The 27,908-nt window shown below is 46.5% G+C and overlaps 3 protein-coding genes across 7 annotated transcripts in view; 2 read left to right on the top strand and 1 right to left on the bottom strand.

The window, feature by feature from the left end:
• The window catches only part of LOC135367195 (PAT complex subunit CCDC47-like), a 59,392-nt gene that overhangs the window by 10,774 nt on the left and 20,710 nt on the right, over positions 1–27,908 (bottom strand). The window lies entirely within an intron of this gene.
• Positions 276–18,114, top strand: LOC135367194 (glycoprotein-N-acetylgalactosamine 3-beta-galactosyltransferase 1-like). Of its 4 annotated transcripts, none has more exons than XM_064600344.1 (6): positions 276–563; positions 6,691–6,732; positions 9,583–9,897; positions 14,482–14,797; positions 16,244–16,601; positions 17,523–18,114. In XM_064600344.1, exons 3-6 carry the CDS (start codon positions 9,597–9,599, stop codon positions 17,691–17,693), a joined length of 1,146 nt encoding a protein of 381 aa, XP_064456414.1. In that variant the 5' UTR covers positions 276–563; positions 6,691–6,732; positions 9,583–9,596; the 3' UTR covers positions 17,694–18,114. The 4 variants fall into 4 exon arrangements, with proteins under 4 accessions (XP_064456414.1, XP_064456416.1, XP_064456415.1 ...); XM_064600346.1 differs by lacking the exon at positions 276–563 and adding an exon at positions 4,290–4,429; XM_064600345.1 differs by lacking the exon at positions 276–563 and adding an exon at positions 5,646–6,006.
• Positions 20,126–27,356, top strand: LOC135367196 (glycoprotein-N-acetylgalactosamine 3-beta-galactosyltransferase 1-like). The gene is made up of 5 exons (XM_064600351.1): positions 20,126–20,350; positions 22,396–22,710; positions 24,270–24,585; positions 25,724–26,081; positions 26,864–27,356. The coding sequence occupies exons 1-5, from the start codon at positions 20,296–20,298 to the stop codon at positions 27,032–27,034; spliced, it is 1,215 nt and encodes a 404-aa protein (XP_064456421.1). The 5' UTR covers positions 20,126–20,295; the 3' UTR covers positions 27,035–27,356.

The raw sequence follows: 27,908 nt of genomic DNA, 5'->3' as shown, positions 1-27,908 counted from the left end.
GGAGCTGGTAGAGGAACTCACTGAAAAAGCCTCAGTCTGGGCACAGGGAAAAAAGGTGACATGACCCAAACGACAACATTTTGTGACCTGTCGTCATTTTCCTTTGTGTCCGGACTCGGGCCTCATGCTTTTTTCGGTCTGCACATCTCATGCTTTTTTCAGCATGATATTACGCAACCTTCTTTGGCGAACCGCAACGTGTTTTTCGCACTGACGGCGAGGTGGCGCCACAAGTCAGCTAAATACCGTATTACAAAGCTGTCTCTGTTCTGTTGTGAAACATACCTAACAGTGTGAGTGTGAGGCTGTGAGCTTCGCCCGCTGAGCGATAATCCTTCAGAAGCCGTGATACAACTGTGTACATGAGATGAAGAGTTCTCTCTCAGTGGAGTGCAATGTGTGCAGCCGCCGACCTCGTCTGAGGAGTACTCGGATGGCAAACATTTAGTGAGCAGCAAATACCCGAATGACTATATCCGTACGAAAAATGTCGCCGCCTCACCTGCGGCGGTTTGAGCTCTCTACCGGAATTTGTCGATCACGAGCCCAGTAGCGTAAGAAAGGTAAGAGCTGGAATATTTTGTCACTAAAGAAGCTTGAAGATCCGGATCTATTTAAATCAGTGGGACTTGCAAACACCAAGGAGCAGTCCGTCATATATATATATATAAAAAAGTGATGCCGATGAAATAGTTAATGCGTATAGCGAATGTGTGTTCTCTCCGTATTTTGATGTTGATACAGTGTCTTTGGACACAGTTTGTGTTGGTTTCTTAATTCATTTTCTTTTCTTTTTAACCTCTACGTCTCAGATCATCCCACGTTCAGAGGAGATCCGAGACACCCAGTGATGCGATATCCTCACATGTCCCGTCTGGTAGTTGTCATTCACCAAGCTCTCTTCCTTCCTTTTGCCACGAAATCTGAATCTTCTCTTGCGCTAAAGTCAATCCGCATTAGAGCATCTCTTCTTCCGAAGATAACGTGTACACCTTCTGTTCCAAGTCGAGCACTGAATTAATAATATTCAATGTATAGCATTATACCGCTGTCGGTTGCGTAACATTTCCCTTAGCAGAAGACAAGCGTGGTAGTCTGAGTGGTAAAGTGCCGGCGCAGCAGTTGTTAGACAAATGCATGCTGTATCTGTTGCAGGTTTCAATGTCATAATATCATAAATCAATGAATTCTCGAAGACGAAGGCATAGAGGAGTGAGGATATCGCGAAATTCACTGCCCAACGGAGTCGTTGATGTGGTCGCAGTGCCCAAACCACGGGTGCGCCTTTGGCCGGCAAGCGCCAGCAACGTTACAGCAAGATATCACGGCGAAAAGTAACACAAACTGAAAAATTTACAAAAAAAAGAAAGAAAGAAAAAGAAACTAGAACCAGTGACTTATGCACCAGGCGGACGAGTAAAGTCTACTTTCTATGGAACTATAATTCCAAAGTCAAGTACCTTTTCTTTTACCCAGTCAAAGAGTATACCTTTTTAGAGCACCTTCATTGTACTGTGTCGGATGTAGTAGTGTACTGTACGCTCTTAAAAGTGTTTCACCACATAGCACGCTCCTAGACAACCACGATCTTGAATGACAACGTTCTCGCCCCTGGTTTGTAGAAAATTTTGAGACTATTTTGTACCCACTATGTACGGCATAATGGTACAAAATAAGCTCAGCCTCCCGTTTTCAACAAATCAGAGGCGAGAACGTTGTCATTCGGGTTGATGATTAGCTAGGATCGTGCTATGTGGTGAAGTTCATATTTAAGAGGCAAGCCCTATCACCACCACCACCACCACCACCATCATATTTAAGAGTGTACTCCTTGTCTGGATACAGCGGTCCCACACTCTTAAAAATTAACTTCCCCGCATAGCACGCATCATGTCGAATGATATATGGTTATCTGCCCTGATTTGTTGAAAATGGGAGGCGTACGCCTTTTTTTGTGACACTTATGCTGTTCATAATTGTCACAAAAAAAAAGGCGTACGCCAACAAATCAGATCAGAGCAGATAACGGTACCACTCGAGATGATGGTTGGCTAGGAACGTGCTATGCGGTGAAGTTTATTTCTAAGAGCCCCTTTCTGAGCCCCTTATCGTCAACTTGGTTCGCCACGAGCTCTACCTACGATGGGCGTTTTTGAAACCTCGACCTACCAAAACTGTTTTTCCGTGCCGTCTCCGACGGTCGGAGAAACTGACGTGTATAGCGCATGCGAGATACCTCTGATCTGCACGCCCTCTACAAAATCTCTGCACTGCTCCAAAGAACGTGAAGGTGAACGAGGGAACTCGTTCACAGTCCCTGTTGCTCCCCTCTCCACTCAGGTCTGCCGGCGTCACGCGAGGCGATCGGGCCGGGCCGATGGTTGCCGTATCCGAGCTTTTTTGCAAATTTCATAGCGCAGTGATAGTACCTCTTTTATTTCGTGTCAGCGCCGCGAAGCAACTGTGGCTATGTGCGGCGTACACGCGTGGACAGATGGAGAGAGGACAACAGGAAGGAGTGGGGGGACAAGGGGGTTAGTATGCGTCCTGGGCCGACTTCAAAGGGAGTTATGTCGACATTCGTCCGGAAAGTCTGCAAGAAAATCCAGGAAAAGCATCAAACAGCACAGTCGGCGTTAGGATTCGAACCCACTACCTGGTTATGTGACAGTTCAGCCACAACTCGAAGCCACAATGTAATAACGACTGCTTCATGTTGTTACCAGGAGGCGCGCATTCTGGAAGCTTTCACTGTTACGGTGACCCGTCACGATAAGTTGTCGCGCGAACACGAACACAGAAGAAAAGCTTTGCAAGAAGACGTGTTGTTCTCATAGATAGAAGATTCCACGTATAGCCTTGTGACGATTATGAAGAAAATAGTGAAGCCTCAGGTCAAGGAGGGAACGGCGGAACCTTGGCTCAATTTACGTTGGAGAAGTTTGACAGATAGCTTTTTTTTTTTTTTTCGAACCATTCAATTAGCGGAGGTGATGGAACTGTCATTCTCACAGTATAGTTCTCAGCGTGTGAGCATTGTTCGACGAGTTATTGTCAACGCCTGTACCTCCCACGACGACATGCTTACTTGTTGACAATTTCTAGGTATAATAATGATGATACTAGTATAATAACAATAAAAAGTTACGAAATATTTAATCATTCATTACTGTTATTTTTAAATTCACGATTTTTATTCACAGTTACCACCATATATTTTTTAAAAATAATATCTCTATACACTTCCGTAGTTACGCTTCTAAACGATAATACCTATATATTTGTTAGAGTTTTACCTTTTGCTTATATAGCCACACTCTTAGAAATGAACTTCACCGCATACCACGCTCCTAGCCAACCATCATCTCGAATGATATCGTTATCTGCCCTGATTTGTTGAAAACGGGAGGCGTACACCTTTTTTGTGACAATTATGGACAGCATAAGTGTCACAAAAAAGGCGTCCGCCTCCCGTTTTCAACAAATCAGGGCGAATAACGATATCATTCGAGATGATGGTTGGCTAGGAGCGTGCGGTGAAGTTCATTTCTAAGAGTGCATGTTGAAAATTTCTTAAACACGGAAGCACATGGACGCTATTTACAATTCCTCATCTGTTCATGTCTGAAATGTACAAGAACCTACGTACACGTAAGACCTCCAGGTAAGATTCACAAATACACCTGTGAATGAATACGTACACATGTGGAGGTGATATATGTTTAAGGTGACACGCCATCGATAGCGCAACACGTGTTCGTGCAACGATAGTTCCTTAATCCACTGCACCCGTGAGCTTGCACCCTACTTGTAACACAGTTAGTGAAGGCAGGAGCCATTGCATAGCACAACAAATGCATGCAGCATGTGGCTTCACATTTCTGTGGCCTCACGCACCTGAAGATGTTATTTTACGTGTAATGTAACCACATAGAAGGTACGAAACACGTTAGGTATTCATCCAATAAACCCACAATATGACACGAGTTGATAACCAACTGTAGAAACTTGTATGTCTCTACAAAGGGAAAATAAGTATCGCTTCTCATAAAAGGCATCCTGCCAGCTCTTTGCCGCATTGCATCCGCTTGCATGCATCAAAGAAACGTATTTGTATGCATTTTTCTTTAATTTTTTTTTTTTTCGACGCCGTGTTCTTGCTCGACTTTGATAGCGTTTGGTGCTCGCGCTCCCGACGTTAAAAGCTGAAGGAAGTAGCCTTGGGTTTCGTATTTGATAACTGTCCTTCGGAATAAAATTGCGTGTACGCCAAGCAATCAAAGGGGTGAGCAAAGAGGACACGTGTAACCCGGACCTTGATGCCAGGGAAGTCAGGATATATTCGTCTTGCACGTGACAGCGATACAAGCAGCGCCGTCTGTGCTGTCTCTTATTTTACGACCCCTTGCGGCATATAGGGATGCGTACCGTAAGTATCACGCTTCTGCGTGTTTTTACTTCGAAGCGTACCAGCCTGGGTGGAACACTGCACTCTTAAAAATGGACTTCACCTCATAGCACGCTCCTAGCCAACCATCATCTCGCATGATATTGTTATTTGCCCTGATTTGTTGAAAACGGGAGGCGTACGCCTTTTTTTGTGACAATTATGAACGACATAAGTGTCACAGAAAAGGCGTACGCCTCCCGTTTTCAACAAATCACGGCAGATAACGATATCATTCGAAATTATGGTTGGCTAGTAGCGTGCTATGCGGTGAAGTTCATTTTTAAGAGTGTAGGGTACTGTGCAAACTGACTGGGCCGAAGTTCGCGGGTTCGAGCCCAGCCGAGGGCGCCAGCAGTGTGGCAGACTTGACTGGTCAGGCATGCGAACTGACAAAAGCTTGACACACATAATTTTGTTGATGTGTCTTAGTGGATGGGATATTTACCGCCCGGCTAAATCCGCAACAATCAGCTGGCAACGATGCGCAGGAAACGCCCTCTCGTGGCGCTTGTTCTGATGACCGCTGATGGGGGGTTGCACGTTCAGCCCAACAACAGTTTGTTCCTTTTACATTCTTTTTTTTTTGTCTTTTAGTGTCCGTTGGTGTTCCCGATATTGTTTCGGTGTGCTTGTGTCGGCTATAGTATTAGTCCGTTTCAGACCGCGTTCACACCGGTTCTCAATCGCCCGGAACGCGATGCGGATAAGGGAGAGAGAGAGAGAGAGAATCAATTGGAATGCCATGTCACGTGGTTCGACCTTAGCCTGATCCTCTAAGCCGGTGAAAGGATTTAATTTTTCGCATTTCTAAGAATGTCACAGTGCAATGCTTGACTTCCATTCATGAAAAAATTCATGAAGATACGCAGATGTCGCATCGAAAATTTCAAACATATGATGAGAAAAAAAAATATTGAAGCCCAAATGAAAATCCTTATATCACGATTGGAATGACAACGAGCAAACATTTCGACCGTTCTGAAGTGAATCTTCGCGCCTGAATAGTCATTTTTTTGTCGAGACATGTAATGAAAAAGAAAAGGAGTGAAAGAGAATTTCCGTAATTATTGAGGGAGTGCATGGGGTCAAACTCAACTATGTGCGCCTTTTATGCCACCATCTAAAGATCACGCCGTTTCCAAAGAGACCCATAGAATAAACGAATAGCAAAATTTGATGCCTTATAGGACTCTGTTACTTATTAGACGGGGTGTACCATCTGTTACTCAACACGTGAAATGTCGTGAGCGTATATAATTGGCATTTCAGCTATACACCTGGAATTTACACCCCTATACGCCTCGCCGTCATCTTCTTTCAACGCGAGTATTACGCTAAGCGTGTCAACTTCGAACTTGATGGAATCTGTGCTCACTTACTGAAAAACAGGAGTCGTGCATCAGAAGACGCCCGCAGTTGGTTAGGGCCGTAAAGAAAAAATGGAACGCTCGGGAAAACATTTTCTTTTCGTGGCTTCCGATGTCCTAACGTGCTACGTGAACGTCTGCTTGGTTACGACGACGAGACGGTCTTGTTCTTCGTGACGGCATGTTAAGGTGCGTACTGCCAAACTCTCGCGTGGTTTTAATCTCGGAAGAATTTCGCGAGGACGAAACAAATATCTTGAAAACACGGAGAATAGAACAGCAATGTAGCCAGGCGGGGTAGCCGGTGCTGATCCACACTGTAACACTGTTCAATCGAGAGGATCAAGGACTAAATGCACAGCGCAATGCTGAAAGCTTCAGCGTTACGCTGTGGATTTAGTCATTGCTCCGTGCTTCTTCATTGGTTCGTTGTCCTAATTGTTAACAGTCCATTAATTGTACGCACAGTTACACTGGCGCATTACAGACATATCCATTATACACCCTCGTATGCACACCATAATGCGCCAGCGTCACTGTGTGAATGAACAACAACACTATTCACAGATCGCGAAACGCAGACAGACAAACGATAATGTCATGGACGTCTTCTATAGAGACATCCATTATACATCCGGCCTGCCATCGTATTTTGTTCTCAGGAGACGTAGAAAAAGCGTTCACATGCATTCTCCGTAAAAGACGCAGAACATGTGCCAAGGCCCATGTTCCAAAGTGTTCGTTAGTAACTGAGTGTAACCGACGCAGTTGGGTGAAGTTGGTGGTGTTGGTTGGTGAAGTTGGTGAAGTTTCACGAATCGCATTGAAAGTATGGCTGTCGACGATTTCCTCATGAGTGTATTTCTTCCGCAGGAGCAGCACAGATGAAGTCAAGAGTAGCCAATCTATAGCCTGGTAAAGACTTTTTTTTTCCCTTGCTCTTTGAAACAGGGCCAATGATTTGTACGAAACGTTTCTAACCCATCGTTAATGACTGGGAGGTGAAACGGGTTCGAATCCGGGCACGGGCTGTGCTGTCAGGGTGTTTTCAATTGCCCGTGAAGTCGGCCTCGGACGCACGATACCCCCCTGCGATAGTCGCCTGAGCGTGCCCGACTATACAGCAAGCATTTCCACCACCACCACCACCGTTGTCTTTTCTCTACGAATATTTCGCAAAATATATATTAAAAAAAAAGACTCGTAATAAAAATTTAGTACCATTTCAAAAAGATAGCTTCGCAAAAAAATTACCGCTACCGATGTCTGTTCTTTGGGCTTGTTGATATACATCAGCACGATTACGAAATATAAAAGCGTTAAAATGCGTGACGATCGCACAAAAAGACAAACAACACACACAAACACTGAAGGTTCTATAAAGCTACGGCATTTGAGCGTGCTCGGCACAATGCCCCGAAGATGCGCCTTGTCTTTTTTATTTTATATTTTATTGTTGTTCAATTCCTTGCAATAAAAGGTTCAGCAATAAAGTGTACGTGCTACATAGAGAATACGACAAAAGTTTAACCGCTGCGGTGTCGTCATATTAGCAGTAAAGGTCTTTGGTGTTTAACCTCACGGCGCGCTGCACCAATGGCAGGTGCGCGAAATGCAACGTCGATTCGGAAACCGATGCAGGCTGCCGTGTGCACAGTTCATTGCAGGTGCTCTCCCACACATGAGGCGTCGTTCTAAAACGTGGATCAACATCACTCATGTACGTTTTTACGTAGTTTTCTTCGTCAATCTGTCGACGGACTGTGATACGTGTATTCGAGTTGAGATTTGTTAATTATTCGGAAACTCGCCTTTAGTCAGTTTATTACCCTACACACTTAAAAATGAACTTCACCGCATAGCACGCTTCTAGTCAATCATCGTCTCGTATGATATCGTTGTCTGCCCTGATTTGTTGAAAACGGGAGGCGTACGCCTTTTTTATGACAATTATGAACACTCACAAGTGTCACAAAAGAGGCGTACGCCTCCTGTTTTTAAACGATGTCATTTGAGCGATTGCCATTGAGCATTTGAACGATGTCATTTGAGACGACGGCTGGTTAGGAGGTGAAGTTATTGCCATTCCGTTTAATTCATTAAGTTTGCTGTGTGGCTTGGGTACTAGTATATTGTACGCTATCGCATCTGCGTACGTAAGGAATAGCGTTGGTGTTTTTGCGCCACGCTATATCCTTTACGTACGCAAAAGGAACAGCCTACTACATACAACTCACTATTATCGCGGTGTCAAAGTGCTTGCGCAGAATATGTATAGGCACATGCTGTTGCATGTATAGGCACATGTATAGGCACATATGTATAGGCAGCAGTACGGCAGAAGGGGAAAAAAAAGTTAACAGAATCTGTGCGTTATGTTTAGTGTTCCGTGTCGCGGCAGTTTCCGGAAGATTTCTTCACCTGCTGTGCACTGCGAGATATCAATACGAGGGCTATCGACGTATGGCTTCGTCTCTGCCGTCAATTAGCAGAATGCTTCGTGTGACGACGTGATTTTGAACCTCTGTCCTAAAAGTGAAATCTATTTGCGAAAGAGGCTGTTCATCAAGGCTGTCAAAAGGTTATTCATCTCTAAAGACAGCGTGCCAGCTTTTTTCTTCTTCTTCTTTTTGTGATCGTATCTAGCACTATGTACCGCAGCCATGCAAATCGACAACCATGAGATGCGTATAGACGGTAGAAATGTCGCGATGAGGCCACATGTACTTCATGGAATGGTTGACGAAGAAAATACTCTCGTAGCATCGCGACTGACAACTAACTGATGATGATGATGACTGGGAGTTTTGTGGCGCAGCGACAACTGACAACGACAACGAACTACCTCTATGATGACCAAGCACGTCAACCTGGAGGCTGTGAGCAACCTCCTGGAAAGGCTACGCGGTAAGACAGGGATTTATACGGAAGCGCAGGTCAACTGGTCCTGAGTTAACTTTCGTTCCAACTCCGTGTTGGCACCGCGAAGAAGCCTTGACTTAAGCACTATGAGAAGGAAAAACAATTGAAAACTTTAAAAAATATTTTATATATATACAGTTGTGGACGCATACACAAAGGACAACAGGAAGATCAAGGCGCAGGGGCACCCTGGGCTGACCCGACATCCGTATTGAAAGTCTCTCTGAAAAAGCCATCGAGGAACATCAGATGGCACAGCCATGTGGGATTCCCCTCCCGGTCTTTGGCATGACCTTAGTAGAGCTACTACATACCCGTCGAGTAATTACCCAGAATGCATCCTTTAGAAGAAGAGACGGAAGCGGACTTAAGGAATCCGTTTCGAGTGGGATCCGGTTACAGCTTTACCTGGACATAAGCACGATTTGGCACGTTGCATCACGGAGTGCCCCTACCAGGATAACGACGACGGACAACTGTATTTTGAGGGCTTCCGAAGTGGCAACGTCAATTTGCGTGTCGAAGTGGTGACCCTGATGATGGCAGCTCCTCCTCACGGCATAACAAATAAAACAAATCAACCAAGTGATGTTTGCGGTGACGTCACAGGAGGAAGTCCACCAGCCGCAAAACGATGCAAGTTCAGAGGCAACAGTTTTTGTCGGGCTATCGCTTTAAGCAACACGAAGCGAAAGCTACTTCTACAGTCTAAGTGCCATAATGTAACTCGCTCAGTTGTGAAAAAAAGTAGTACTACTCGTTCACCGTTTTTTTTACTTCTTCTTTTTTTTTGTGTCCACATCATTTGACGTATTTCCGTTTGCTGTTTCTTACCGTACGTAGAAGAGCCTGCGGTCATGTACCCAGAGAAGAGTTCGGTACCAACGGGACTAGGCACCCGGGGCTTCTCGCGCCAGTTCCTCATCACCCTGGGTGCTGGGATGACTTTCGGCTTCGGCTTTGCCTGCCTTCTGTTGGGAGCCCTGGACGAGCGCCGCTTCTGGATGGGAAACACTTTGGTGTGGACGTCTGGACCCCCGAGGCCGCGGCAGCCCTTCTATAGCGCGGGACCTCATTCGCACGTGGACAGCGACGACGAGGCTGGTCCGGATAAGCCGTTGGCGTTCCATGGGACGGACGAGGAGTTCCACCATAAAGGTAAGATGACTTGTCACTTACTGCTATAACGATACTACGGATATAACGAACGATGCCGCGTAACCATGGGTTGGGCTAGATCTGAATCGATATTATTGCTGTAACTTGGTGGGTGTGCCCGATAATATTCATTCTCTGCTCTTTCTAAATATTCTCCCATTCTTTTGTGTAGTCGAGGCGAGTAACCCGCTTATAATGAACACTAGTAGAACGAGCGCTAAGCGGCACCTTATGCCGACAGATGGTTCTCTTTTCGTTTTTGTTCTTTCTGGGTACGATAATTGAAACCTCACTGTGCTTTCAAGAAAGGCATCGTCCTTAGGAAAAGTCGGACAATTATCACTTGCTTCTACGCAGTCTCTGTTTCACATTCATTCACTCATTTCCGCTGAACAGTACCGACACGAAAGCGAACTTGACGCTGTGTGCTCTCCGAAATATCCATGAAACATGAGCGCCTATAAATCATACGGCCGCACGAGCCACATCGTATACAGGTAGGACACACACCCCGTATTTCGAGAACTTCGTCACGTGATGTGAACGCATCTCGTCTGAATAACATTGCAGCGGAGTGCTCGTTAACGTTCTTATAATACAGCGTTTGTTCCTCTGCTTAGCATTGTCGTGCGTGAATTATTCTGATTATGCTTATCGTCTCATCGTGTTCGTTTCGTCTGGTTGCACAAGAGCAAACATGATGCCTTTATGTGTGTGTCAGTAAAGATGGCGCTTTGTATATTCTGAGAGCGTTGGCCATGAGATACCTACTGCAGAGTTGCGTGTCTCATAAGGAAGCTGATGAGGAACATGTAAAGAAAGAATGCTATAACACGGGCTGCTAGCTTGGATCACATCCAGCGTAACACAGGCGTCTTTCGATCTGTATAGGAAGGATTTTAAACTTACGATATGACTGTGTGTTTCCTGTACGAAGCGAGCAAGTGCTCGAAAAGCCGGAAGTCCAAGCATAGATTACGTCCGCCTGCGGTACCGACTGCACATGGCGTTCAGCAAAAATTCTGAGCACACCAGAAGCTACAAGGAGGAAATCCTATTGATGCATCATGTCAGGCTATATATCGGTGATCATCTTATAGTCTGTTCTGATCGACATCAATCGTTGTTTACGGACGTACACTACAGCTCCTAGATTGTTCCTATGCAATGCCATATTATATAGTCCCCACCTCATATTATATATATATTATGATGTGGGGGCGCTATAATATATGTGTATATATATATATATATATATATATATATATATATATTATATTATATATATATTATAGCAGCACTTAACTACGTGCTTATGATACCAGCGGATATATCCAATCCAATGCAGCAGCGCTGCCTGGAGGGAGGTTTGGCGCGCCGGTACCGACACCAGTAACGGATCTCAACAACCTTCGAATCGCGCAACAAAATCACGCAATGACTGATGCACTGAGAGACCTATACTTTGCTACGAAGCATTGTTATGAAAATAGAAGGTTCCGGTCTTGACATGCGGCTCAACAATGGGTTTGTTACACGCGCGAGGTTTCTGAATGGCGAAGCCCCACATATTGGTCCCCACCTCATTCATATCTTGTTAGTATATTTGTCTCGGTCCACGCTTGTATTATATTGTCGTATATTGTCGCGGTTGACGAAACAAGCGCTTGAGCAGTGCTCCTCCAGGAATGCCGGGAATGTAGAGAGAGTTCATTCCAAATCAGGAATATTCGTATAATATTCTTATTTAATAAGTCACTAAAGTGCTTTTGGCCCCTTATCATCGTGACTAGTTGATGAGAAACCCGGTCTTCAGTCCGCCATATAATCGCCACGCGCTGGATCAGCGCGTCATTAAAATATCAATAAAGTGCAATATACTGAGCCAGATACGCAGGGTGCTGATGGACCGCCTCTGTGGATCACCTATAGTGCTCAAGTCCCCAAGGGGGGTATTCGAACCAGGCCGTTAACAGCATGGTGGCATGAATAAAGATTGCTGGAACACGTCAATGGACCCAAGCAACGTCTGCGTTGAGAGACCAGGTTAAATACAAATATTAAATCAGACTCTGCTGTTTAAAGAACATCGAACAGCTGGTGTGGTGACACATGGTACGGCAACTCGAACAGTTGGCAACAGTGCATGATCCCATGGAGTGACGTAACCTCGTTGCTTTGAGTCGCAAGCAGCTCTGATGCTTGATAGAAATACGGTCGAACGCTTCCGTTTCAAGTGAGACACACTTCATTGCTCATGCGGTCGTTTAACTTGTCAACGTGTACATATGCGGGTGTGAAAGGGCATGGCTTTTTTGTCTTTCTGGAACGGCTGTTTTATAAAGTACTGTTGAGTTTATGGGCGAGTATAGTATTTTCGAGAAACTTCAAAGGTGTTATACAATACGCTAATGGATTTATTAGACACAAAATTGTGTGCTTTGGTTCTGCTCTCCGGTAAGTTGTGAGAACTTGGGGGGCTTGAAGCCCTCGAACGCTAGGGTACCAGAAGCTAAACTAGGAGAGGACGAAACCCGTACGTGACGACCACGACCTGAACCACAGTTTAAACATTATCCAGTACCCCAGTTCACATTATCCAGTGCGACCACATTCCGTGTCATATCAACGCGTTTCAAAACAGTATTCTTTAAACGTAGTTATATGTCGCGAGACAATGTTACAATGCACAGCGGTGCTTCTACAGAAGTGTGTCATTCCGAACAGGGCTATACAGCACGGTACATTGAACAGTATAGCGTGTTTCTGGATAACAGAGGCCATATGTAAGCGGAGACGGAGAATGATTTTGAAGCGACAGTCCACGCATTGTGCGGTCGATCGCTTTCTGTGAATCGGAGCGTTATTTGCGCTGGTTTCTGTTTCGCGCAACCTCCTTTCGTGGCTGCATTTCCCGCATGTTGTTGTCGCGTGCGAGCGACACACCTGTCGGTTGTACATGAGCGACACGGCTGTGAAATATACGTCCAACCGCTCGTGCTGCTCTCGGAGATCACGAGATATATTTCACCTGCTGTCTCTTTGACAGAGAGTTGACGTCGACGGGGATCGTGCGCAGTTACTGTAAGCTTAGAACGTCGAAAGTGCCGTTTCAGCCGTCAGGTGTCTTTACATTTGCCGCGTTACTCGAAGTAATTTGCTCAAATTTCAGTTGCGAGAAATTGATTTGAATTTGAAAATTTTAACTCTAATTTGCAAAGTGTGTGCCAGACTATACCTATCCCACCTTTCCGACCGAAATAAAAACTGTTGTCCGGAGCCAGAGTGTTCAATTTCATCTCCTGTTCCCCACCTCACCCTCCGAGGATTAAAAAAAGCTATAGCCACTCTCTTGCACCGGTTCTTGCTAAATTGAAATTTACTCCCCGCAAAGCCAAATATAAATGACCCTACATGACACTCTGGCAGGTATACACGTTCACTCAATGGTTTCCGCAGAGCACATGCGGAGAGATACAGCTTGGCGGTTTTGCACGTGCACTTGCACAGCGCTATCCTCACTTGTTGCCACTCTTTTTTGCTTGTCGTTTTTTTATATGTCTTATTTTTCTCTTAGCTTCACCGAGGATCGAGATAAATTGCATGACGCCTCGTGCGCCCCTATCGGGGAATTCGCAAACTTTTCGTGGGACGCGAAGCAGACGACGCACGCGCTTTTACCGCGCGCAACAGAAAAGCAGAACGAGCTCATCTCCGACAGAAGGAAGGGGGAGTGGACACCCCTGCAGCTTCAAGGTCACTTGTAAAAATTGTGCACTCTTCATTCATACGTATCCATGGTTGTTCTCGGATGTCATAACAAAATGAACCTCTGAACACCCTTACCGTTCGCAGCGTCCTTCTCCAGGAAAAGAAGTGACGGTGTTCCACGCATTGCCCCCCCCCCCCCTTTGCTAATGACATCAGCTGAATGTAGCAGTGATGTATTTTTTAGTAGCCATTATGTTTTTTTGATTTTGCAAAGCCTAATTTATTAGATAAGATTAGTTAACATAAAAAGTAGTTAACTAAACGGGCTGCTGGTTCGCGCAAGACGTATTGCTGCGAGACGAAAATCTTAGGTGACTAGAACCGCGTTCTCTAAAACGTCCCTTAGTATATAAAACGTAATCCCTTCCAACGAGCCTCCTTGCGAAAATGTAGCAAGCTACTCCAAAACCGCTTCCCTAAAATGTAGTTATATAAACGAGGCTCGTGTACGTGTTCGAGCAGCAGTCATGCGCTTCCACTGCGTCTTGCCAAGAACGTCTCCAAGAACGTCTTGCCAAAATCTGACGAAATTACTTGCAAGAAGCACAGCCTCAACCTCAGGACGTGAGATCGAGTCGCACAACATCTTACGCCCGGCGCCGCTAGGCGCTGAGAGTGGCGCAACGATCGAGAACACGTCAACCTCCGACGTCAGACGAGCGAGATCTGCCGCCATTCCCATTGGTAGTCGCAGTCGCGTGACCTCTCCCGCGCTGCCTCACTGGCGGAGATGCCTGATGTCAGAATCGGACAGGTTTCGTTTCACGTTTGTTTGGAATAACAGCACTGACACGCTGTGCACTCTTCTTGCAGACGAAGACCGCGTGGCACAGATACTTAAGAAACGAGTGCGTCTGCTGTGCTGGGTGATGACCAACCCGGCTAACCACGCCAAAAAGGCAAAACACGTGAAAGCCACGTGGGGGCGCCGCTGCAACGTGCTCCTTTTCATGAGTTCCCAACTGGACCCCGAGCTACCAACGATCGCTCTGCCTGTCCACGAATCTCGAGCTAATCTCTGGGGGAAGACCAAGGCCTCTTTCCTGGAGGTGTACAACAACTACCTGAACGAATCAGACTGGTTCCTCAAGGCTGACGACGACACCTACGTCATAGTCGAAAATCTCAGGTGAGAAGCTGTTCATGCAGCCTCCACAGTTCCCTCTCGCCTCTACTGCCCATGAAGCGACCTCACTGGCCCCAGATAAGGGGGCAACATTGCAAGGTTGAGGCTGTGGACCCATGTCGATCATGAAGGTCAGTAGCTTTTAGGATGTGTAATGTAGAAAGTATCATCAGACATAATTACTGAGTGTCATTTCACACGATGCAACTTTGTTGCAGCAACGGTTACATGGGATGGACCTTTTTTCAGGATGCTTCTGCGTATGCTCAGTGACCCTGAGGGCACCAGAGGGGGTTACCTACACATTTGATAGACGGCTCCGGCTGTGTTTTGGCCCACGCCAAGCTTGTTTCGCTGCACAGCCACTAGGATACGGTACAACACGAGTGTGAAAAAAGGTCCATTGAAGTAGCAGAGGGTAGGCTTCTTCCGCCCGTGAGCAACTCGCCGCGTCATCCCAAGCAGCACAGCATCTTGGCCCAATATTGGGCCGACAGTGCCAATATTGGTCCAATATTGGACCAAGATGTTGTGCTGCTTGGGATAGTGTTGACCGAGCTGGTGAGATGTTGCGAGAAAACGTTATCGTCCAATCGCACGAGAGCAGTAACTGAACATACGGTTGACAGTTTATAATGACATATTCGAGAACACATTCTTGTGAAATATTTGACATGAACTGCAGGAGGACCTTCCATATTGGTAGCACTGTCTTCATCACACACCACAGCTAGGCTGTGGAATTTACGTCTCGGAAATGACACCACGACGGCCAGTGTCCAGCAAGAATTGCTCATGGGGTGATCCGTGCTGCAACTCCAGCAGCAGAGTTGCATAACGCGTTCACACGGCACAATCTAGTTGCGCGCCACTGAACTTGCATTGTGTGAATAAACCCTGAGCCGAGTCACAAAATTTCTTTCCAAACATCTTTCGAACTGTACTGGTACCTGCATGACACATCAAATTTCACCAAAACTGACCAATCCATGAGTGGTCCTGCTACACAGTTACTCTCCTGCCTAGTACCAGCACCTACGTTTCACAAATGGGGGGACAGGTATAAAAATTTTGCCCCTCGCTGTATTCTTGCTCCCCGAAAGCTGTATGTTTTATGGGGCCCCTTTCGGAAGGCTCAGTGGAGGCAGTTGGAACCCTCCGTAGGCTCCGGCCCTGCTCCTGCCCATTTCCTCAGCAGTTAGCTCATCTGTACCGCAATGGTCCCAATGGAGAACTGCCTTTCTTCACAGCTCGAAAGGCAGAGCAAGAGCAGCTATAGTGTCAGAGAACACAGAAATCTTGCAAATATATTTTAGTTCCGTTTGGGCAACGACTTTCCAAAGCAAACACTAAGCCTGAAAGTAGTATTTAGTGCTGCAGAGGGGGGCCGTAGCCCTCACTTGCCCCCATTCTCGGAACACCCATGCTTAGTAGTATATCTGTGCTCAGGTACTTCCTCCTGGACAAGAACTCCTCTGAACCCGTCTACTATGGCTGCCGTTTCAAGCCGTACGTGAAGCAGGGCTACATGAGCGGAGGGGCAGGCTATGTGCTGAGCCGAGAAGCAGTCAAGCGATTTATAGAGCAGGGCCTTCACGATCCAACCAAGTGCCGCCAAGACCACAACGGTGCAGAGGATGTGGAGATAGGAAAATGTCTGGAGCGAGTGGGTGTCCAGGCTGGGGACACACGGGACAGCCTTGGGAGAGGAAGGTTCTTTCCACTGGTGCCAGAGAGTCATCTTATCCCTGGTCAAATGCCCAGGGATTTCTGGCTGTGGAAGTATGTCTACTACCCCTTCGAAGAGGTGAGAATAGTCATTGTGTTTGGACAGCTACACTCAGAGGTATCGTTCCGTCAGCAGTAGGGCGTACAACATGGTGGACACCGGGTGACTGGGAAGACAAGTCACATTCTATTTAATGCAAATATTTAAATAAGTACAGTAAGCACTTCAGTCAATACCCTTTTTTTAAACCAAGCAGTTATCCTGCCAATTAAGATGCACCATGTGGAGTGACTCATTCGACAGATGCATAAACATCGCAGAATTCGATTTAAAAATTCATGACCACGCGCAACGGTGGCAATGCTTGCAACTAGCAGTCGCGTTGAAGTCACTGAAATTGCGGGGGGAGGGGGGGCGAGGTCAGGACAACTGGGAACCCGCTTCTCATTTACGCCCCCGGCTACAGCCTACTGACTGGTTTAGAAAAACATCATCCGCTACACATGGAGCAATGGCAGGGAAGCAAAAAAAAAAACCCTGAGGGAAACACCGACCCCGACTCTATGCAGTCACTCCTGGAACCGTAGTGGCATCACCGGTGACATTTTCATCGTCCTCGTTTCACCCTGCAGAGCGAGTTGAGCAGGATCGTGTGTGTCTATGTTCGGGTGCATCTTTTATAAAAAAGTTTAAAAAATGCGTACAAAGCATTATTAGTCGTGAAATCAAGTCGCACCGAAAATATCTGAGATGGCTTTGTGTGCTCTTTTGAAGTGTTTGCTTCCAAAGAATGCAAATATAACATGGTCAGTGTGCAAGCAAGTTTATGGGATGTGGGCGCAGTATGTTGAAGCTCTTAAGCCTAAGCCAATCGGAGAGCAATTCTTTATATAGGTTTGTGCATGGAGCTACCTTGTCCCGAAGTATATAGTATGCGTGCTTCAACTGCTGTGACAGTGCAGAATATCATGCCAAGTTACTAATATTCTTCCATTTCAGGGAATGAACTGCTGCAGCGATACCGCCATTTCATTCCACTACATCAGCCCAAACATGATGTATGTCATGGAATACCTCATCTACCACCTTAGGCCATATGGAATAGACACCATGGTGCATCGCAGAGAAGACAATAGTGCATCGAACAACACACACTTGACTGCAGTGTAACTGTGTGCCGTGTCAACAGTGATTTCTTTGCGTACAGGTCACCCAGTAAGCCACTGGTGACTCGAGAGGCATCTCCTATCGAAAATGCATCAAGTCAAATGAAGTGCCAGAAAAGTGATGAACACTGAGAAGCACCAAATGAGCTCACCTTCGGATTTGGTGCAAGTGGAAGGGGTGCAGCATCACATACCGTGTGGCCATTTTTGTGCGCCCCCCACCCCATCTTAGTCAGGGATCAGAGTGGACATTAGAAACTCTGGTGGACCTTTTCGTTATATTGTTTATTTAATTTGCCATAAGGCAGATCGGCAACCCCAATTTTATAAGTGAAAAATGTTGGATGACTTGTGTGAAAGAATGTTGGAATGCTTCCCCAATTTCGATCAACTTTTGGTTGGAAAATAAATTCATTTTCCATGGCTTTCCCTTTATGAGTCATGCAGCACAGTGATACGATTTTTTGAAAATACACACAGGCCTCAATAGAAAATGTTGACTGGTATCATATGTGACGTAACTAGAACGGTCGTTCAAGGGTTACTTTTGCTCGAGAAAAATCGGTGAGTAAATGCAATTGAATAAAACTTTAGAAGGACAAAGTGGAATCCTTCTCGCGTCAACGGCACATGTAGCAGCAGCAGCAATCATCTTGGAAGCGAGCAGTGTGTCTGCAGCTGTGGAACAGCGTTGCATAATGAAATTTCTTGTGAAGGAGCAGCTGAGGTTTTGCAAAGATTGTCAGGCACAATATGGGGAACAAACGATGTCAAGGGGAAGGGTGTATAAATGGGGCAGACACTTTGGTGAAAGACGGGATATGGTGACATATGAACCACATGGACACATTCGTCCGACTGCAATCACGCCAGTAAACATCACAGGCGTTGAGCAAGCCATCCTCGAGAATTGGAAAGTGACAGTTTAGGACATGGCAACTCAGCTGCTGAAGCAGTGCAACCTCCCCCCCCCCATTACTAGAAAAGCTAAAAATTACTTTATACCCAACAAACAACAGATGTCCTGACGACGTCTGCAGGATATCCCATCTTGGACAATGGGATATCCCTGGGAGCATCCTGAATATCCCATATCGTCATACAGGAGACCAGGATCTGGGCACTGTTTGAACGACGCAGGTATATCCCTGCGATGTCGGGATATTGGGACAAATGTGGGATGTTTATGAAACGTTGCTCTGACTGTTAAAATTTAATATAATGTGCACTTACTTTTACTTGATATATCAGAAGTGACGACACCACGGTGATATGAATGGAATGTACATACTTACGAAACATATACATATGTTAATTACTGGGCGTTAAAGGTGTTTAAAGGTGCTCTCACCCTAAAAAATAAGAGCAGTTTTGCCCCTTTCCCCCGCATACGCGGAGGGAGACCAGAGCATTCACAATAGCGGCTGTCGCCGAAGTGGCCGGAGCATATACTGAAATACAATATGTTGGGGCACGTTCATTATAAGTATTGGGGCGAAAGACATTTGTAACGGTGATTGGGTGCGTCTTTGCAATTAACTCATGTATCAGCAGATTTAAGGTATAACCCATAACGTTTCTGACATTCCTTCCTATCTAATATTGTGTTTAAATCAGGCTATTGTCTATAATATGTGACTGCCTGCTGAGTGGAGCTGTAAAAGTGATCGAATTCCTCTGTTACCTGACTAGTGTTACACACAGATAAATACACTGCACGGCTAGCAGCACGCGAACGATAGAAATATATAACGATTTTACTTGTTCCCCCATAGCTAGTTAAGGTCCGCAGAAGTTTTTGCTTGCTCAGCACAAGTAAAAAGTTGCTGTACAAACAACGTGTTAAACATCATATATTTATCCGTATATCTCCTGGCGACATCCTGGAGACACCCCTCTGACGTTCAATGGTTCAATCAGTGCCCAAAATCTGTTATATACTGGATCTTGCATGGATACCCCGAGGATCTGCAGGCTGCTTCTTTTCAAACACCCAAAGCGCGATATCCTACAGACGCACCTGGGACATCCCACAGATATCGCATGAATGTCAAGATATTCAGGACGTTCACGACCTTGTAGGGATATCCTAGGGATATTACTGCACTTTAGAAAATCTTGCTGCTCTAAATTAAAAAGCTACCTTGTCGTCCATGCAAACATCAACAATGCCAGAGTTGCAATCTAACTAAATCTGACGCTGCATCAGTTCGTCATACTTTAGTTATTGAGCCTGCAGCAAGTCAAGGTGGCGAAATCGTGAAAGAGGCTGTCAAAAGGCTTCTTCTTCTTCTTCTTCATCCTCGGGGAAATGGCCGTTATCCACTAAGGGCGATTGGCCAGGCTATACATCTCTAGGGACTGCATGACATATTTTTTTCTTTTTCTTTTTGTAGTCATATCTAGCACTATGTACTGCAACCGTGCACATCGACAGCCATGAGTTGCGTATGGACCACAAAGGGACAAAGAAGAAAACTCCCGATAAGGCCTTCGGTTGTGCGTGCCACACCAGGTAGAAGAAGAAGAGGAACATCTACTTCATGGAATGGCCGACGAAGACAATACTCTTGTAACATCGCGGCTGACAACAAACTCTCTCTATAATGACCAAGTTCGTCGACCTGGAGGCTCTCAGAAATCTCCTGGAATGGCTACGAGGTAAGATAGGGATTTATGTGGAAGCGCAGGTCAACTGTTCCTAGTGGCATCTTCGCATGGCAGCCAGCGATCGCTTTAGAGAGCGCGCTCTATCTTCGACTGTTCAGCAGTTCTTTCTTTCTTCTATCTTTTTTCTTCCTCCAGCTGGGAGCGCTCTGGGGGCTTAGAGCATCGGTACCGGATACCATAAGCTACGTCGGAAAGTTATCTCTCGTTCCAACTCCCTGTTGGCACCCCCGGTACCTGGCTATAAGCAATACGAAAAGAAAAAAAAAACCCTGAAAATTTAAATAAATAAATACATATATATATGTTTGTAAGTCAAACGTCGCCATGCCAGTACTGGACAGCTGTTTCGGCCTTCTTGGGCCTCATCAGCAGTACGCAGGCAGGCAACGTTTGAGCGGATGGCGTTAGAAGGTCACGTAGCATATCCTATACGTGCAGCCAAAGAGCTCCGGCTAATTTTTTCTCTCATATGTATATATACTTGTGGACTCATAGAGAAAAGACAACAGGAACCATTGAAGCTCAGGGGTACCCTGGGCTGACCCGCCATCCGTATTGAAAATCCGTATGAAAAAGTCATTGAGGAACTCCTGACGGTACAGCCATGTAGGATTCCCCTCCCAGTCTTTGGCATGGCCAATAGAGCCATTATACCAATCGAGTAATTACCCAGAATGCATTATTTAGCAGAACAGACGGAAGCGGACTTATATGTCAAGGAATCATTTTTTGAGTGCGACCCGGTTTCAGCTTGGGAAATATATGCATGATTTGGCACGTTGCATCATAGAGTTCCTCTACTAGGACAATGTCGACGGACAACTGAATTTTGAGGGCTTCAGAAGTACTATATTTTCTCTATGTTCAGAAGTGGTACCATCGGTTTCCGTCTCGAATTGGTGGCTGTGATAATGGTAGATGCTCTTCACGGCATAACAAAAGTTGAAGGACGATTAATGTAATGAATGCGACGGAAATGCGTTAGCATTCAGCCGACCCACCCACTACCACTATCCACCTCTATCGACCCCTAACTATCACTAACTGTTACTAACTACACAGCCACAAAAGCGGCGCAAACCTTCTTCCACGCCTCCGTCTCGTTCGCTCGCTTTCGGCACCGAGCAGCGGCATCCGCTGCCTGACATTATTTGCGTTCTTAGGTTTCGGCAGATCGTCGCGTTCGCTCAGAGTCCATGTTCTGTAAGCGCAAACTTGGCCCGGCACTCGTACCATAGATATGTTTCTGCCATCCAGGTGGCGGGAGTGAGAAGCAACATCTACGCCCCAAAATATGCAACGCGCGGTGGTTTAGCAGACAACGTGGCACTTTAGAATACATGGTCTCGAGTTGTTCGCACTTTGTCAGATGCACCGCCTTTTCTGTGAATTTCCTACAGGTTTTGTAGCTTTCCTTGTCGCCATACCGCTTGAAACACCACGCACAGCCCGATGATGGAACCATTGTTTAGGTTCAGGTTCAGGTTTGGATGCGTGGCCGCTTGGGCCCGAAATGGCGCTGTGCAAACTTTGCTGCAACAGCCCTGTACGCGTCTTGCACAGCACAACCTCAAGTTCAGACTCGCCCGCGTATCTGGCGCGCCGCCAATACCGCTTCCGCAAAGACGTGCTCCTCTCCATTACGTCACCCGCAGTGGCGCGCGTACATTGGCTTCCGCTCCGTGACGTACTTTTCCTTACTCTCAACTATCCATTGCTCTCCAACACTTTTCCTTGAAACGCCGCTGCTAATGCTAGCGCATTAATAAAACAGGTTAGCCCAGTGCTGTTTGCGGTGACGTCACAGGAGGAAGTCCGCTAGCCACAAAATGACGCAAGTTCAGAGACAACAGTTTTTGTCGAGCTATCGCTTTAAGCAAACGAATTGAAAGCTACTTCTAGAGTCTAATTGTCATAATGTAACTTGCTCAGTTGTGAGAAAAGTAATATTCCTTCTTTATCATCTTCTTCCCTTGTGTCCACACGATTTCTGACGTGTTTGACGTATTTCCGTTTGCTTTTCTTCACGTACGTAGAAGAGCCTGCGGTCATGTACCCAGAGAAAAGCTCGGTACCAACGGGACTAGGGACCCGGGGATTATCGCGTCAGTTCCTCATCGCCCTGGGTGCTGGGATGACTTTCGGCTTCGGCTTTGCCTGGCTTCTGTTCGGAGCCCTGGACGAGAGCCGCTTCTGGATGGGAAGCACTTTGGTGTGGACGTCGGGACCCCCGGGGCCGCGGCTGTCCTTCTATAGCGCGGGACCTCATTCGCACGTGGACAGCGACGACGAAGCTGGTCCGGATAAACCGTTGACGTTCCACGGGACGGACGAGGAGTTCCATCATAAAGGTAAGACACGCCCATCTTACCTAGCTATGCTACGGATATAACGAATGATGCTGCGTAACCATCAGTTGGGCTAGATCTGAATCAATATTATTGCTGTAACTTGGTGGGTGGGCCCGATAATATTCATTCTTTTCTTTCTAAATACATTCCCATTCTCTCGTATAGTCGAGGTGAGTAACCCGCTTATAACGAACAATTGTAGAATGGGCACTTAGCGGCACATTATGTAGAGAGATTATTCTCTTTCCTTTTTTGTTATTTCTGGGTACGATAATTCACACCTCATGTGCTTTCGAGAGAGGATTCGTCCTAGTGGAACACTTATCGCTTGCTTTGACGCGGTTTCCATTCCACATTCATCCATTGCCGCTGAACAGTACCGACACGAAAGCGAATTTGGCGCTGTGCGGTTTCTGAAATCCCCATGAAACAGGAACACCGAAATTATACTGCAATGCGAACCACACCGGACATGTGGGACCACGGCGGGTAAGGACATACATCCCCGAATTTCGAGAACACCGTGTGATGTGAACATATCTCGTCTGAATAACATTGCAGCGAGGTGCTTGTTAACGTTATTATAGTACAGCGTTTGTTTCTCTGCCTAAAGCATTGTCGTGCGTATATTCGTATTATGCTTATCATCTCATCGTGTTCGTTGCGTCTGGTTGCACAAGAGCAAACATAAAGCCCTTTATGTGTGTGTCAGTAAAGATGGCGCTTTGTATATTCTGAGAGCATTGGCCATGAGATGTCTACCGCAGAGTTGTGGGTCTCATAAGGAAGCTGTTGAGGAACACGCAAAGAAAAATAATGCTATAACACGGACCTGCTAGCTCTGGTCACACCCAACGTGCCACAGGCGCCAGCCTTTCGATCTGTATGGGAAGAATTATTTTGAACTTACGACATGGCTGTGTGTTTCCTTTACGAAGCGAGCAAGTGCTTGAGTCCAAGTCACGGTCCAAGTCCAAGTGCTTAAGTCCAATCCCTGTATAAGGTGTCCAGCTCAGCTTGTCAGAGAGTGCAGTTTCAGGCGCCAGATGTCTTTACATGTGCCGCGCTACTCGAAGTAATTTGCTCAATTTCAGTTGCGAGAAATTGATTCGAATGTTAAATATTTAACTATAATCTGCGAGGTGCATGCTAGACTTACCCCAGCTTTCCGACAGGAATAAAAACCGTCGTCCGGAGCAAGAGTATTCAATTTTCATCCTCTGTTCCCCACCTCATCGTCCGAGGATAAATAAAAAAAAAAGAAAAAGAAAAGCTGTAGCCACTTTCTTGCACCGTTTTTTGCTGAACCAAAATTTACTCCAGCAAGGCCAAACACCACTGACCCTATATGACACCCTGACAGGTAGACGTTCGCTCAGTGGCTTCTAGAGCATATGCGCAAAGGTCCAAAGCAGCTGTGTGGGCAAGTTGTCACATATAGTGACAGGAGGAATAGGCGCAAGGACGGGATAGGATGCAGACAAACTTTGTGCAACAGTAAATACAGGTTGATATATCTCGGCATAATCGCACTGACCGGCTGTGCCCTCTTCTTGCAGACGAAGACCGCGTGGCACAGATACTTAAGAAACGGGTGCGTCTGCTGTGCTGGGTGATGACCAACCCAGCTAACCACGCCAAGAAGGCGAAACACGTGAAAGCCACGTGGGGCCGCCGCTGCAACGTGCTCCTTTTCATGAGTTCCCAACTGGACCCCGAGCTACCTGCGAACGCCTTGCCTGTCCACGAATCTCGAGCTCATCTCTGGGGGAAGACCAAGGCCGCTTTCATAGAGGTGTACAACAACTACCTGAACGAATCGGACTGGTTCCTCAAAGCTGACGACGACACCTACGTCATAGTCGAAAATCTCAGGTAAGAACTCGCTATGCAAGTAGGTATGATGTTCGCGCAGCTCCACAGTTTCTCTCCCTCTCCTATTGCCCGTGAGGCGACCTCACTGGTCCCAAATAAGGGGGCAACATTTCAAGGTTGAGGCGCACGTGGTTTCTTCTCTGATTCTTTCTACGAATACCGCCTTTTTGCTGCCTTATGAGTGGGCAGGCACTTTGTCACGCGTTTTCCCCAACTTTTACCCTCTCATGCTCAGGGACAAACTGTCGTAGCCTATAGGCAGTGGACCAGTCCACAGAATGGATAGAGCTACGACAAGGAAGCGCGTCTCGGAAGTGACACCACGACAGCCAGCCATTGAGATTGGATGTCTTGAGAGGAAGAGCCAAGTGACGCACAGGTTGCGTGCTGGTACTCTGGCAACTGGGTTGCGCAACGCGATCAGACACGCACCACTAAAGTTGCATTGTGTGAATAAACCCTGAGCCAGTCACAAAATTTATCCCCGAATATCTTCTCAACAGTGCTGGTACTTGCAAAACCCACCAAATATTGCCAAAACAGACCAATTCATGAGTGGTCTTGCTACACAATAGTCTCCTGCCCATTTTCTCAACAGTTCCCTGAGCAGTTCTGAAAGGGTCCCAATGGAGCAGAGTTGCCGTCTCTTCACAGCTCAAAAGGGAGAGCGAGAGCAGCTAGCGTCAGAAAGCACAAAAACCTTGCAATATGCACATCTCGCAAACCGTCTGGGCACTGCCCGGTGATCAAGGAGCCCTAATTGCTATTATTGCTACTATCATACCAGTGCGTCCGTTCTCTATTTAAGTTACATTTGGGCAGAGACTTTCCTCCAGCAAAGCAGACACTAGTCTCAAAACATTATTTTAGTACCATGGGCGTTCCTAGGATCTTTGCCCTGGTGAATGCAAAGTGTGCGACCAATGAACACTGGACAACAGAATGACGGCATATCAAATCATATCTTGCTAAGCAGGGATCCAGTGGATGAGATTTAATAAAAATGACATCTGCTCATGACGACCTGCTAGCTAAGCGCGGACAGTCGGTGACCTTGCAGCTCCAGAGAGGGGGTGCCACACCCCCACTTGCCCTGTTCTCGGAACACCCATGTTAACTTGTATATATCTATGTTCAGGTACTTCCTCCTGGACAAGAACTCCTCCGAACCCATCTACTACGGGTGTCGTTTCAAGCCATACGTGAACCAGGGCTACATGAGCGGAGGGGCAGGCTATGTGCTCAGCCGAGAAGCAGTCAAGCGATTTATAGAGCAGGGCCTTCACGATCCCACCAAGTGCCGCCAAGACCAGGACGGCGCAGAGGACGCGGAGATTGGAAAATGTCTGGAGCGAGTGGGTGTCCAGGCGGGGGACTCCCGGGACACTCTTGGGAGAGGAAGGTTTTTTCCACTGGTGCCAGAGAGTCATCTTATCGTTGGTCGACTGCCCAGAGATATATGGCTGCGGGGGTATGTTTACTACCCCCTTAAAGAGGTGAGAATGGCCATGGTCGTTGGACGGCTACGCTCAGAGGTATCGTTCCGTTAGAAGATAGTCCATACATTGGGAGTAGGGCGTACAACATGGTGGACACCGGGGGACTGGGAAGGCAACTCACTTTTCCTTAATGCAAATATATATAAAGCAGCACCGAATGCCACTCCAGTCACTAGCCCCTCTTAAACCAATTTGTTATACTGCCTATTAAAATGAACCATGCGAAGCGATTCATTCTACAGATGCATAAATATTGCAGAATTTGATTTAAAAAATTTTGACCGTGCGCAACTGTGGCAATGCCCGCAACTAACCGTCAGAGCCGCTCTGGCATCACTACGGTACAGCACGCTGAACCGTTTAGCGGAACGTCGTGTGCTACACACAGAGAAATAGGAGTGAGAAAAAAAAATGCAGGAAACGCTGACTCCGATTGCAGTGCGGTCGCTCTTGGAACCGTAATGACGTCGCCCGGGACGTCTTCGCTGTCCTTGTTTCGCCCTGCAGAGCGAGAGGGCACGCATCGATGTTTGAAATCATTGCGTCCAGAGATTCACCTCTTTCATAATGCGTGAGTCAGAGAAAAGTATGCAAACGTATACTAGCAAGTTTGTGTGATGCAGGTGTAATACGTAGGCGTAAGCCCTCAGGCCTAAGCCAATCAGACAGCAGGTCTCCAGGTTTGTGGTCGGAGTTGTATATGTGCTTCAACTGCTTCCAATTCACTGGTGTGACAGTGCACAATATTACACTAAGTCACTAATGTTCTTCCATTTCAGGGAATGAACTGCTGCAGTGATACAACTATTTCATTCCACTACATTAGCCCAAACATGCTGTATGTCATGGAGTACCTCATCTACCACCTTAGGCCACATGGAATAGACTGCAGGGTGCATCGCAGAGAAGACAATAGTGCATCGAACAACACGCACTGGACTGCAGTGTAACTGTGTGCCGTGTCCACAGTGATTTCGGTGCACAAACTGCCATAAAAGTACCAAATATGCTCATCAACGGATTTGCCTGTGGAAAGAGTGCAGCATCACATACCCTGTGGTCATTCTCGAGCAACACCCTCCCCCTCCTTATTCAGGAACCAGAGTGGACATTTTTATTATGCTTAATTTGCTGTAAAGGCAGATTGGCAAGACCAATTTAATAAGAAAAAAAAAGATGTTGGAATGCTGGAATGCTTCCCCAAGATTGACCTACCAACTTTAAGTTGGAAAATAAATTTTCCATGGCTTTCCTTTTGAGTCATGCAAAATACACGAAGGCCTCAACAGAAAATGTCGAGCCCGCAGACCTCTGTAATCATCGCATCAAAAGTTAGAGCAGCAGCATTTTACTATGGTGCACACAAACACGTGACATAGTTCAAACAATATTCAATAGTTAAATATAGTTCAATATTTATGCGTGAGAAGTATTGATTTGTGGCAGCTGAAATGGTTGGCGAGGTGAGCGGTGTCTCTTTTGGAACACCAAGTCTATTTGCATGAGCCATGTCTAGTTGTGGGTTAGTGCTTGTCTGTGCGCAGCGTAAGGTCCAGTTCTTCGGACATATCACTTAGTGGTGTTCTTGTCCAGTGATCCACGTTGAGTACATAAACGATAAAGTCGTGGATGCGTTGCGGCGAGGCGCGAGGCGAGAAGTAGCACACAGACACCCCGAACCCTGAGGGGAAGCTGCACGGCGTCTGTATGGTGACTGACTGCAAGTGGTGTAGCCAGTACTCTTTCACACAGGTAAAAGTAAACTTCGACCACCATGCCACTGTGACGCGTCCCGCAGCAGCACTTGATGCCGACGACTTTTAT

Source organism: Ornithodoros turicata, chromosome 8 (assembly GCF_037126465.1).
Source record: "Ornithodoros turicata isolate Travis chromosome 8, ASM3712646v1, whole genome shotgun sequence".
NCBI lineage: Eukaryota > Metazoa > Arthropoda > Arachnida > Ixodida > Argasidae > Ornithodoros > Ornithodoros turicata.
Note: the sequence above shows the minus strand (reverse complement) of the source record. Positions and strands in the feature narration are given on the sequence as shown.

Coding starts and splice junctions, on each gene's coding strand:
- LOC135367194 (XM_064600344.1), top strand. CDS start 9,597: ATGTACCCAGAGAAGAGTTCGGTACCAACGGGACTAGGCACCCGGGGC. Junction 9,898..14,481: donor CGAGGAGTTCCACCATAAAG/GTAAGATGACTT, acceptor CTCTTCTTGCAG/ACGAAGACCGCGTGGCACAG. Junction 16,602..17,522: donor TCTACTACCCCTTCGAAGAG/GTGAGAATAGTC, acceptor CTTCCATTTCAG/GGAATGAACTGCTGCAGCGA.
- LOC135367196 (XM_064600351.1), top strand. CDS start 20,296: ATGACCAAGTTCGTCGACCTGGAGGCTCTCAGAAATCTCCTGGAATGG. Junction 22,711..24,269: donor CGAGGAGTTCCATCATAAAG/GTAAGACACGCC, acceptor CTCTTCTTGCAG/ACGAAGACCGCGTGGCACAG. Junction 26,082..26,863: donor TTTACTACCCCCTTAAAGAG/GTGAGAATGGCC, acceptor CTTCCATTTCAG/GGAATGAACTGCTGCAGTGA.